Here is a 13,661-nt window from a genome sequence, read left to right on the forward strand (position 1 = left end):
ATCATAGTGGGAATTCTCACTGGTCATTGTCGGCTGAACTATCACCTAGGGAAGCTAGGGATATCTACGGACATTGCCTGCAAGTTTTGTGAGGAGGAGGACGAAACTTCTATACATGTCCTGGGACCGCGTCCGGCACTTGTGCAAAGTGGGTCGAGGCATCTGGGAGAACACTTAATACCAGATGCAAAGCTGAAAGATCTGGAAGTAGGGAACATACTAAAGTTGATAACGGTTATAGGCCTGCTTGAGATACTATGATCAATAGGTACACTATAACCAGTAAAAGGGGCACAATAGTTCTTCAAGGGCGCGGTGCGACTTTCCCTTAACAGAATAATAATAATAATATCCCTACCGAAAAACCGGACATCCTTATTGAAAAACTTTATATTCAGGGAAAACGGAAATGAACAAAATAGCTTAAATTTTTAATAAAATATTTATACATTTTCTTGTTTATTCAACATTGTTTATCGTCCATTTGTATTATATCATCTAACACTCCGTCCTCTACTAGACTTGGCAGCAAATCTTTCACAAAAGACATGTAGTTTGGTGATCGATAGTATACGCGTATCAGTTCCTTGCTTTGCAGGATATCTTCTAGTTGTTCAGTCACTTCGGTTTGTTCCGTGTTCAAAAAAGCCGAAATCGTGGCCAAAAAGAAGAAATCTGTATGAAAGTATATTAATTAAAAAGAATTGGAGTAAATCTAATTAGGATCTAAATTAATAGGTTCAGTATTGCTTAAAAAAACATAGGCTGAAATTATTGGATGACTCACTTCGCTCTGAGATTTGAATTTGCAATGGCTTTTTCCTCGCAACTGACCTTCAAAATGTTTATTCGATTCCCATGGCTATTTTATTTGATTTCCGACAAAAACAAAATTTATTTAAATTATAAGAACAAGACATTAAAAAATTACTTTAATTTTTAAAATAATTTTTTAAACCCCCTCTTTCGTCAGTGCATCGCCCTAGAAGACGCCAATAGAATGGTCAATAATTTCTGTGGAAGGTCGTCAAGACAGCTGGGCTCCCAATTAGATGTAGTCGTTGTATTTCCACTCGACAACTGCTTGATCTCTAGTTGAAGCTAACACTGTCACGTCTGTCTTCTCTATGCATACAAGGGGAAGAGCCAATAACGAACGTTTGGATCCGAACGTGCCAAAAAAATGCGACAATTTGTTCCTCTGAAAAGAGCAACCAAGCAAAGAACTCTAGATGGGGAGCCAAGTTGAGTTCACTTGCCGCATGGATCACGTGTATTTCATAGTGAACTTGCCTCAACTTTTAATCCTGTTGAAATTTGTCCGACCGAAATTTTGAATCCTCCAAACAAGTAAACTGGGACTGAAATATGGTAAGTTCTTCCATGATTCCAACGTTCCGCTGACGAAGCCATGCATGGCACCTAAGTTTATTACGATACGCTCATTGGACGGTTCTAGGAGAATCGAACCTGTTATACCAAATCACAGACTCAGTCTTCGACGTTGTACCCCATTTTTACAAAGGTAGCCGCATTTTTGAACAGTTACTGACCACACAAATCCCAACATTATCACTTCGATAAGGTACCAAACAAAATAATATCATGTGAGAATCGAATAGGAAAAAATTGAAAATCGGTTTCGAAAAAAGCAAATCCTCGAACGAAATTAGGCCGTCAGGCAAATTTATGCTTATAACAGTTGCTCTTACCAAAAAGTCTGTATTTCTTTAGTTCCTTTTGCAGGAGTTCGTACGTTGGCAAGGTACCCTTATATCCAGCTTTAACCAGCACATCAATGAACGTGTCGAAGTACACTTTGTAAAGGTCTTGTCTTCTGTCGCGCGGAATAATTGCAGACATGTAATACAAGTCATAGGCAGGCGTTCCCCAGTGGCATATTTGAAAGTCAAGCTAAACGTCATATTTTGGATTGAAAAAAAAAAAAATCCTTTTGTGATACCGAATCTTCAAATTTACTACAGATATATATGAAGTGCGACCAAAAAGTAAGGCGACTTTTTATTTTTATCAAGAAAAATTATTCGTATTTATCCATCAATACTTATGTTGTCCCTTTCAAAGTAATCCCCCACAGATATAATATATGCCAGCAATACTTTCAATACTCAAAGCAACGACTGCAGTGCCTCAGTAGTGGAAAACTTGGCTACTGTGGCATCTAATGCTACAAGAGATAATGGTGGAGTGGAAATTAGGTCCACAACGGATCCCTTTAGGAGGAGTTCGAAGCTTGGGAGGTCACCACCGAGAACAATGGTTTTTTTTGGTAGTCGAGATTCGTCGCGGGACTCTGAAAGAAATACGAATAGTCCCTTAATCGAGATCATTCCTTGTGGCGCAAGACGCGAAAGCAAACGGGAACATACCGGAATGGCGTTCGTTACACTCGGGGAACGAATAAATGAACTGTGCGAGTTCATCAAGGAGAGGCGGAATATCCACCAAAATATTCGAGCCTTGATAAGAGGCATTAAATTGTCTTATATCAAGGCACTCGAAGAAAAGAATTCCCAGGCGTCAGTTGGCAAGGTCACAAGGGAAACGCAGGTGACGCCTCCCCGTGATAAAGCAGGCGGGAAGACAGAAAAACGGGCTAGAGACGGTACCAGCGAGCCTCTTGGGCCACAGCAAGTCCCGAAGAAGAAAAAAGCCTCTTCACCAAAGAAGGCGGAGCCGGCGAGAGTACCCGCGAAAGTCGGTAATCTCACGATTGCAGCCACAACACCTACAAAAGGCCCGAACAATGGACTAAGGTGAGCAACAAGAGGAAAAAGGACAAAAAGAAGCTCCGCCCGGAAATAATAATTATTTCCAAGAAGGGAAATATGTCTTATGCCGACATCCTCCGAAAGGTGAAGTCAGACCCGGAATTGAAGGATTTGGGGGATAGTGTGAGCCGTATTAGGCGAACACAGAGAGGGGATCTGATACTGGAGTTAAGTAAATCCTCCGACAAGTCGGCCGATAACTTCCGCGGGAAGGTGGAAAGTGTACTTGGAGAGGAAGCTGAGGTAAGAGCTCGGAAACAGGAGATAGTGGTTGAGTGCAAGGACCTAGATGAAGTCACCTCACGGGAGGACATCTGTGCTGCGCTAAAGCAGCAGTTCAACCTTGGCGATATAGACCAGAGTGCCATAAAAAGGATGAAGAAGGCATATGGTGGCACACAGACCGCTATTATTAGTTTGCCGGCGGAATCAGCTATTAAGTTAATTACCGCGGGCAAGGTAAGAGTAGGTTGGGTCGTGTGCAGGCTCAGGGAGCAAACCTCTCTAAAGAGATGCTTCAGATGCCTCAATTTCGGCCATTTTGCGGCGGCATGCACTAGCCAGCATGATAGGTCGAGGAGTTGCAGGAAGTGTGGGGAAGAGGGCCACCTCATCAAAGATTGCACCGGAGATCCACGGTGTATGTTATGTAGTGGAAAAGAGGGCGTGGACGGCCGGCATATTGCGGGAAGCAGCAGATGTCCGGTATATAGGAGGGAGCTGAACCGCACAGGCAAATGAGATTGATGCAAATCAATCTCAATCACTGTGAGGCAGCTCAGGACCTGCTCTCGCAAACCATTCGAGAGTCGAATGTCGATGTCGCGGTTATTTGTGAGCCGTACAGAAACTACGGCGATGCGACTTGGGCGGTGGATGCGTCTGGCAACGCCGAAATCTGGGCGTGCGGAAGACAGGCCATTCAGGAAGTCATGGCCCCCCCGCCAGCCGGTTTTATAAGGACGAAGGTCAACGGTGTCCATATTTACAGCTGCTACGCTCCTCCTAGTGCAACCTTAGCACAATATGAGGAGATGTTAGACAGTCTGGTGTTGGATGCCAGAGACCGCAGCCCTAAAATCATTGAGGGCGATTTCAACGCGTGGGCCCTGGAGTGGGGAAGCCGATCGACGAACACCAGAGGTCAAATTCTGTTGGAGTCATTTGCGGAGCTGGACATCGTGCTGGCCAACGTTGGATGCGTGCCTACCTTTCGAGGAAGAGGGTCGGGTTCGATCGTTGACCTGACATTTGTTAGCACTTCACTGGTGACGGGGATGGCTTAGCAAGTGAGTGAGCACTACACCCACAGTGACCACCAGGCCATCTTCCTCCGCATTGGGAACCGGGGAAGCAGTCAACGACGCTCTGCAGGTGAAAAGGCTAAGGCGGTTGGCTGGTCTATCGGAGCTTTCGACGAGGAGACATTCCTGGCCGCATTGGAGGGAGCCCATGATCCGGATGGAACAGCGGTGGAAAGGGTCACACAGCTGTTTCAGCGTGTAATCGAAGCATGCGACGCTACGATGCCACGACGACGTTTGCACCACGGCAAGAGGCCAAACTACTGGTGGAACACGGAGATCGCTGCCTTGAGATCCTCTTGTCTCCGAGCGAGGAGACTTTCCCACAGGACAAGGGGAAGGCCGGAGCATCAGGAGCGTGAGGAGGAATACAGGGATCTGCGAAGCAACCTTAAGAAGGCCATTCGGAGAAGCAAGCGGGAATGCTACCAGAAGCTCTGCATGGAGGCTAATACGAATCCGTGGGGTACAGCCTACCAAGTTGTAATGAAGAAGATCCGTGGGCGAAAATCACCTCAGGTGACATGCCCACGGCTCTTGTTGCAAATAATTGCAACTATTTTCCCGCAGCAGGAGCAGGACGAAAGAGAACCCCAACTGGCAGCTCACCAAGACGTCTTCTCGATCCCTGATGTTACCGAAGAGGAACTTTGGGAAATCTGCAGACGTATTGGGACAGCAAGGCTCCGAGATTGGACGGAATTCCGAACAGGGCTCTGAAGGTGGCGGTCAAGGCCAGACCAAGGTGGTTCGCAAGCACATTCGAATCGTGCATGGCGGAAGGAGTGTTTCCCGCCCAGTGGAAGAGGCAGAAGCTGGTCTTGCTACCGAAGCCCCGAAAACCACCGGGCGTGCCCTCTTCATATCGCCCTATTTGTCTCTTAGACACCATGGGGAAGATGTTGGAGAGGGTGATATACAACAGGCTGCTCCCGTTCATCGAGCTTGCGGGTGGTCTTTCAGAGCGGCAATATGGGTTTCGGCGAGCCCGTTCTACGGTCGATGCAGTAGCAAAGGTCATGGAATTGGCTTGAAATGCAATGGCCATGGGCAAATGCTGTGCTCTGGTGACGCAGGACGTCAAAAATGCTTTTAACTCAGCCAACTGGGGCTGGATAAGGGGCGCTTTGGCCAAACTGGGTGTTCCTAGTTACTTGGCTCGGCTCATCGAGAGTTACTTTTCGGACAGACTTCTCTGGTACGAGACGGACGATGGGCCGAAGGAGTACATTGTGACAGCAGGTGTGCCTCAAGGTTCTATATTGGAACCGCTGCTGTGGAACATAATGTACGACGGAGTGCTTGGCCTTCGCGTGCCGGAGGAGACAACGCTGATTGGTTTTGCAGACGACTTGGCGGTAGTTGCAATTGCAAAGCATCCCGAGGACGTGGAGCTTTATGAAAATGAAGCCATTCATACCATCAAATCATGGTTACGAATGGCCAAGCTGGACCTGGCGGACGAAAAGACGGAGGCGGTCCTCATTACCAACCGTAGGAAGAACAACACGGTTACCATCCAGGTTGGTAATCGTGAGGTCGTCTCAAAATCGGTTGTCAAATGCCTGGGGGTGATGATCGATGCCAGGCTGAGTTTCAAGGGACACTTGGATTATGCGCGAGAGAAGGCAGCAAATGCCAGCTCATCCCTTGCAAGGATGATGCCTAACGTGGGAGGGCCGAAGTATAGTCGCAGGCTACTCATCGCGGGAGTGGTGAGGTCGATGCTGCTATACGCGGCCCCTGTCTGGGTGGGAGCGTTGAACCACGCTGTCAACCGGAGGAAGATATGTTCGGCATACCGGCCAATTGCGCTAAGGGTGTGCAGCGCATTTAGGACGGCGTCGACGGAGGCAGTGTGTGTTATCGCAGGAATGATCCGTATAGAGCGAGCGAGGCACACTGGCTCTACGAAAAACGGAAGGCAAATCCAGCCGAGGTGAATGCGGATTTCCGAAAAGCCATCAGGAGAGAGTTGTGTGGCAAGTGGCAACAACGATGGGATAACTCCGACAAGGGCAGGTGGACCCATACATTGATCCCGTGCATCGAGAAATGGGTCAACCGAAAGCACGGAGAATTGAATTACCACCTGACACAGTTCCATACGGGACACGGTGGCTATAGGAAGTACTTGCATCGCTTCGAGTTGGACAACTCTCCCAACTGTCCTGAATGCGGTGCTACACTCGAGGACCGTTATGTTCCATTGTCCCAGATTTCTGCAGCAGAAAAGGAGGTTGAACAGCATCTTAGGGGCGGACATCAGGCCCTCCAACCTGGTGGAAGAGAGGTTGAAGTCGGAGGAAAACTGGATGACGGTAAATGAGGCAGTTGCCGTGGTGCAGACAAAACTCCTGTAGTTTGATCGAGCTCGGAAGGCGGCGCGACGGAGACGTGACATGGACGAGCTGGTATAGCGAACCAGAGCCTCCCCCGCGAAGTAATACTTCACGGTGGTCCCACGGGGAGGGGCTGTGAATCCCACACACTGCTGCAACCTGGCGCAGCAGCGTCTTTCTAAGATTTCCACCTCCATCCATAAAAAAAAAAAAAAATAAAAAAATAAAAAAAAAGAACACCCAAAGCATCTCTGATAATAACTTATTAGAATAGTCTTGAACTCTTCCGGCGATGCAGTGCTCAGCAGCAGAGGCAGCTTCAACCCTTGGAAATTTCCGTCCTCTCATGGGTCTCTTTATTTTTTGGGAATACAAAAAACTTCCCTCTCGAGCAGGTGAGGATCATCACTGATGTCATTCAACAGCTCCTAAAAGATGCTCATACGACAGTTCTCCTGGTTCAAATTAAGCAGTTTCGGAACAAACCTCATTAGCACACAGTCCATATCCAACATATCCATTGAAATTTCGAAAAGTACTAATCAAGATCTTTCATTTGATATCCAAAAAGACCGTATTCTGTGAAAAAATTTACACACCCCTTTCGTCTGTATGGGAGGCCCCTTTAAATTCAACCAAAAATAGCGCCACATGCTATATGTGAAGGGATTAACAAACCACACCACATGAGTAAATGGGTATAATAGACAGACAGACCCTGAATCGACTCTAATAAAGCTTTGTGTGAAAAATGTTATATAGCTGAAACTCAACCTTGGGAGAGGGGGGCGTCCTTCCTTCATCAGCTCACTCCGTATTTCTACAATTGCGGTGGAAACCGTAAACCAGATTTCCTTGGACGTCAGCATCTCAGCAACTACACTCTCCGGGCTCACATTCCTTCCCAGCGCTTGGTTCAACTTCCTTTTCTCAATCGCGTACCTTAGGAAACATCACATGGTCTGAAACCTCCGGTATGCCACTACATGCAGAACAATTGGGCGAATCATCCAAACCAAAGCGGTGAAGATATTGCCTACAGCAACCACCGTGTCCCGTAAGGAACTGCATAACGTGGCTGTTAGTTTCTCCGTGTTTCCTCTCAAACCAAACCTTAATTGCAGCATTCCTGCATTCCGTGTGCCCAACACATGTCTTGTTTGGTATAGTACAACCACTTTATTTGCCAGAATTTCGACTGGCATCATGCCGTCATGACCAATACTATCTCATCTGATGTGGTTCTAAAACAAAGGCAAACCTTCAAAGTCATCAGTCGATAAACAAAATTCACCTGATTCCGTCTTTGAGAAATTGTGAGCGCCTCCGCCCACACAGATGACGAACAGAACGTTCTTGCAACTATCGAGGTAGTACCCTCGTTCTGAGGAACCCTCATCTGTTCCTTACCATATAGCTTTCTCTGAGAAATAATTCCCGACTAGACTGGCCAAACATCCAAGAATACCGATATCCGTCAATGCGCTTTCAATTCGGCTCCAGCTGTCGAAATTGAATGCGTTTTTGACATTCAGCTTCACCATGGCGCAGCAACCACAAGAATTCGACGGTGCGTATTTTGCCAGGCTCATCACCACACTTATTGTGCCCACCGTAGAGTGGGCGTGTCTAAAACCGTGCTGGCGCTGCAACAGGCCATTGCCGCTTACGAAGCAATCTGCTATATATGACTCTCTCCATCATCTTACCTATTGTATCGAACAGGAAGGTCGGACGATGCGATGCTGGACCTCCAGGTGGCTTATTGGGTTTGAAAAAATACACCAACTTTCGCTTTTCCACTAGACAGGGAATATTCCTTCTTTTAGGAGCGCCTCGAAGGTGTCGGCAAAAATTTCGAGCCTAGTCTTCAATACCAGCTTCAAACCTCTATAAGGGATACCACCCAAGCTTGAATCCTCATTGTTACCGATCCTCATCAACATCATCAACGGCGCAACAACCGATATCCGGTCTAGGCCTGCCTTAATAAGGAACTCCAGACATCCCGGTTTTGCGTCGAGGTCCACCAATTCGATATCCCTAAAAGCTGTCTGGCGTCTTGACTACCATAGATATTGCCCTCATAGACTTTCCGGGTGGGATCATCCTCATCCATACGGATTAAGTGACCCGCCCACCGTAACCTATTGAGCCGGATTTTATCCACAACCGGACGGTCATGGTATCGCTCATAGATTTCGTCATTGCGTAGGCTACGGAATCGTCCATCCTCATGTAGGGGGCCAAAAATTCTTCGGAGGATTCTTCTCTCGAACGCGGCCAAGAGTTCGCAATTTTTCTTGCTAAGAACCCAAGTTTCCGAGGAATACATGAGGACTGGCAAGATCATAGTCTTGTACAGTAAGAGCTTTGACCCTATGGTGAGACGTTTCGAGCGGAACAGTCTTTGTAAGCTGAAATAGGCTCTGTTGGCTGACAACAACCGTGCGCGGATTTCATCATCGTAGTTGTTATCGGTTGTGATTTTCGACCCTAGGTAGGAAAAATTGTCAACGGTCGCAAAGTTGTATTCTCCTATCCTTATTCTTCTTCGTATTTGTGTTTGACCAGTGCGGTTTGATGTTGTTGGTTGATTCGTCTTCGGTGCTGACGTTGCCACCATATATTTTGTCTTGCCTTCAAGATCTCGCACCCATCGCCGCCTGCTAGATCTGAATGAAGGCAGTTTGTACGTCTCGGGTGGTTTTTCCCATGATGTCGATATCGTCAGCATAGGCCAGTAGTTGGGTGGACTTGAAGAGGATCGTACCTCTTGCATTTACCTCGGCATCACGAATCACTTTCTCGAGGGCCAGGTTAAAGAGGACGCATGATAGGGCATCCCTTTGTCGAAGACCGTTGTTGATGTCGAATGGTCTTGAGAGTAATCCTGCTGCCTTTATCTGGCCTCGCACATTGGTCAGGGTCAGCCTAGTCAGTCTTATTAATTTCGTCGGGATACGATCCTACCGCATTTTTTTCGTAGCCCCTCTCGGTAACTGGAGGTATCACGCACTCGTTGATCTCGACTGCCGTTTGTTTTCCGCTTTTTTCGTGCTGATAATACTCGGTGATAACCATTTCTTTCACGAGGCACGGATAGGTCACTTCGCATCTTTTCATTACCACCCTGTAGGCTGTGATCGGCATTTTTGCCCAACTGTTTGAAGCAGTTCCTTTCACTCTTGCAAACCGCCTCTATTAAGCGGTTTCGCAGTTGAACTCCAGAACTTGCTATTTCGTTGTTTCACCAGTAGTGGGGCTGCCTACTGTGGAAAATTTACCTTCTAAGCATGGTGGCATCGCATGCATTCGTCACTCATTGTGTGATCTGGATCCCTATTTCTATGACCGTGCTAATCGCTAATCGCGGGGAACGTCCTCCACCCCCACCCCCAAAGCTTTCGCCGTCCAACTCAGGAATCCACCAGATACTCTGTGGGAGCTTTTTTCGAGTTCGATTTGACTTTGATCGCCATGCGGATTACCTGATGTGTAGTCTTCACTAACTTATCAAACAACTTTTCTGCCTAAATCGTCGTTATATATGTCAAGTCCACTATAGACCCCAATGGAATTAAGTGCCAACATTTGCGAGTACCGCGTCTAACTCCGCGAATGTTTCAAGCAGAACGTTCGTTATCCCGTTACCCCATTCAAGAGCCCAAGCATTCATATTACCTCCTATGATTATAGGCCAACGTCTTCTTGCATCTAAAACCAAAGCGTCAAATGTAGCGATGGGTGGAGCAGCTGAATATGTGAACTCCTTTCACCTTCGCTCTGGAAGGCTTGTTTTATGGAAGCTTATAGCGTTGCTTGGCCCGTTTGATCCTTGACCCAATGCCACCACCGTGATTTCGATATAGCTCACTAATTATTGAATGATTTGCGAGAGCAAATCCTGCCCCGCCTGGCAGTGGTTGAGGTTAATTTGTATCATTGAGGGCTCTTCTAAATTACGGGTACCTGATGCTTGCTTGGAATGTGCCGACATTCCACCCCTCATTCCTTTTGCACAGTCTGCTCCACAGTTTCTGCTGATGTTGCCATCCGCTCGGCGTCTTCTACATTGCTTCAACTTACTATTTAGACTGGTGCATGCCTTCGCAATGTGACCAAAGCCAAGGGATCTAAAACACCGTTTCAAGAACACCTGCTCCCAAAGCCGACACATAACCCAGCCTATTCTTACTCTGCCTGCTGACAATAGTTTGAGAGCTGCCTACACTGATAGACTGATGATGGCAGTTTGTGCCCCACCGTCGGTTTTCCGTAGCGTCTTTTCCGCTGAATCTTGAAGTCCAATAAAGTTGACCTTCTTTTCTAAAGCTTCGCGGACCTCCTTCAAATCGATGTGATACTGACATTTGATCTCTGAAGTGGGGGGGGGGGTGGTTATAGGTATATACGTAATAAAGGATCTCCGCCTTACTTTGCAGTGTGGTACTCGATATGAAAGCCAGCAGCATTTTACAGCTTAAAGGAGGGTTGACAGTAAATTTTTGATTCATAACAATATCCTATTATCTACTTTATTTAGGCAGATATCGTGACGGAGAGTATTTTGAGGCCTAGATACGATATTCAGATTTTTCGATTGGGTGAATTCTGAGGACGAGTCCTTGAAGTAATTGCCCCTTTTGGGATCCTTGTACTCCCTGTACTCCTTTTACAACCAATATCAAAAACTACCTGCTTTGGACGGTACTAATCGCGACATTCTATTTGATACCCAACATGCCTATATTTGGTGGAAAAAAAATTTGACACCCCTCTTTACATGTATGGGCTGGCCGCTCCTTAAGTCCAGCGTGGAACTACGTAATTCACTGCATGCATGGAGGTTTACAGTTCCAACCTTTCCTTTCGTGTCAATAGGGATAAACGTTTCTGAGAAGAGTGCATGGAATAGACAGACAGAGGACCGATTTTAAGAAGGTTTTGTTTTCCACAAAAACCTTGGAAAACCAAAATGGACTGTAGGCATTCCACGAAATTCAGCTTACTTTTTGATCACACCCAGTACATACTTATTTCTATTATATTTCCATAGCCTTACCAAAACCGATTCTGTGACAGTATCCTCGCTGTTCACTTTGAACATCATATTCCTGATGTGATAGTCGGCATGGTTGAGGACATTATAAGAATTTTTTGAGAACATCGACTGTTTACACCTCCTTAATAGTTTGTCATAAGTAATTTTACCTAATTTATCGGCAGCTGCTTCCAATCCAGGTATCTTGCTTACCATCTCGCAAAAATGTGAAATTCCTACTTCGAACATTATAAAGGAATCGGCCATGGACATGTTGAAAATTGAGCCCTTGAGTTTTATGTCCTCACGACCCTTAAAATATACTAAAATTTAGTTCCACCGAAGGCACCCTTGCAACTGAATTCACCTCATTCGCCATTTTGAACGTTGCTGCATGAAATTGACCCAGTTTGGAGAAAATCACCTTGCCGTCGTCCTGATTTGGAAGATGCCGTGGGAACATAATATATCCAAGAGTCTTTAGATCCTCAAAAACGAGTACTTTCCGAGGAACAGTTGAATGATAGAGAATTCTGCAGAGAGGGCGGCTATATTCAGTTTTCATTGTATGGTTACTTACTTTGGAGCAAGTTTATCCTTGTATCCTGCACGGTCCAAGACCCCTGCGCAGTCACTTAAGACTTTGGTGTACATGAAAATTTCAGTCCCGAACAAGTCAAGTTTGCTATTTGTTAGCAAATCCTTTTTCAGTCCTTCTTCAACTGGTAAAGTTTTAATGATTAAAGGACATTTTTGATTTTTGCTTGTATCCGTTGAATAAGTAACGTGTGCGCGGAACATAATACTGGCAAAGTGGTCTCCAAGTGTGGTAGCGGGGGAGGTTTCGAATGCATGTATCTGTGGAGAAAACAAAGGCGATCTCAGGTATAAAATATGATAGATAATGAGTAAAGCAGAAAGTATATATACATCCAACTCTATATTTTGGATAACTTTAAGAAGTTGATTTGCAGAGATCAGAACTCCAGGAAGTCCCCAGATGTACAATACGATTGAAATGGTCTGATATCTTTTGATTGCCATTGAATATCCAATAGTTTGTCACATTTGCTAAGACCCTCGGTCATCTGCCGGGCGCAAAGATCTATTCCCCAATCCACAGCATAATAATACGAAAGAAACCTAAGTTTAAACCATGTGACCACTCTTAAAACTTCTTCTTCTTCAATGGGGCGGTATGAAGGCCAAATTGGCCCTTGGTTTCCGTGATAAACCGCTTCCAAACTTCGACCACGCCCAGCAACCGTAAAATTTCAGCAATCCTTTTCTGGCTTTGTCGACCGAGACTTTCCATCGTTTGTGCCACTTTTGCACTGGACAACTTCCTTCGGTTTTGCCCTTATAGGAAAGCTTGAAGAGACGGGCGTGGAAACGAGGGGATTCCCCCCGGACTCGATTTTCCGGATAATTTTAACCTCGTGCCCGGATTTCCCCTCTACGACCCTTCGTGGAAAGTTAGCTAGTTAGTTTAGTTAACTGGGGGGCGCCGCAGCTCTGAGCACTCAGGCCATTGTTAGGACCATTGTACTATCCCCGTAAGTTGCCTATTCAATAGCCTCCCGCCTACGGTGTTCGCAGGCTTTAGCGAATCTGAGAACATTCTCCAGAGGCAGAGAGTGTGCAGATTCTTCATTGAAGAAAACCTTGCCAAGGTGTCTTTGTCTGAGATCTGAGGATGCCGAGCAACTGCATAAAAAGTGCAGGACCGTCTCCTCCTTCTCCTCACATTGGCTGCACATAGCCGAAACCGCTACCTCAATCTTTTCCATATGGTAGTTTAAGGAGCAGTGTCCCGTCAAATGCCGCTCTAGTGGCCGTAGGCTCTTTCACAAGGATTTTCGCCTACCGGCAAGAGTCCAAATTTCTCCACTTGGTTGCGTGAATCCTTGCAACTTCCCCCTTCAGAGTAGACTTGACAGTAGATGGTCGGATTCCAAGAGCTGGTTCTGGCCCCACCATTGTGGATCCAGACCCTCGGCGAGCCAGTCTGTCAGCCTCCTCATTACCGGCGATGTTGGAGTGCCCCGGCACCCACATCAAGAATGTTTCGTTCAGTCGGCCAAGCTTCTGCAGCACCTGATGACAACTTCATACCAACTGGCTTGATATGTCATTGTCATTTAATGCTGATAATGCGCCCGACTGCCAGAACAGATTC

General features: G+C 46.4%; 1 protein-coding gene across 1 annotated transcript in view; it reads right to left on the bottom strand.

Annotated features, from left to right (window-relative positions):
- Positions 1–429: 429 nt before the first annotated feature.
- Positions 430–13,661, bottom strand: part of LOC119660095 — a 67,219-nt gene continuing 53,987 nt past the window's right edge. Inside the window, exons 12-16 of the mRNA XM_038068472.1 lie at positions 12,063–12,340; positions 11,850–12,015; positions 11,504–11,794; positions 1,713–1,914; positions 430–675 (exon numbers count right to left, since the gene is read on the bottom strand). Coding sequence (XP_037924400.1) covers positions 464–675; positions 1,713–1,914; positions 11,504–11,794; positions 11,850–12,015; positions 12,063–12,340 — 1,149 coding nt within the window. The 3' untranslated portion in view covers positions 430–463. The remainder of the gene's footprint in view (positions 676–1,712; positions 1,915–11,503; positions 11,795–11,849; positions 12,016–12,062; positions 12,341–13,661) is intronic.

The sequence above is a fragment of the Hermetia illucens genome, chromosome 6, assembly GCF_905115235.1.
Source record: "Hermetia illucens chromosome 6, iHerIll2.2.curated.20191125, whole genome shotgun sequence".
NCBI classification, from domain to species: domain Eukaryota; kingdom Metazoa; phylum Arthropoda; class Insecta; order Diptera; family Stratiomyidae; genus Hermetia; species Hermetia illucens.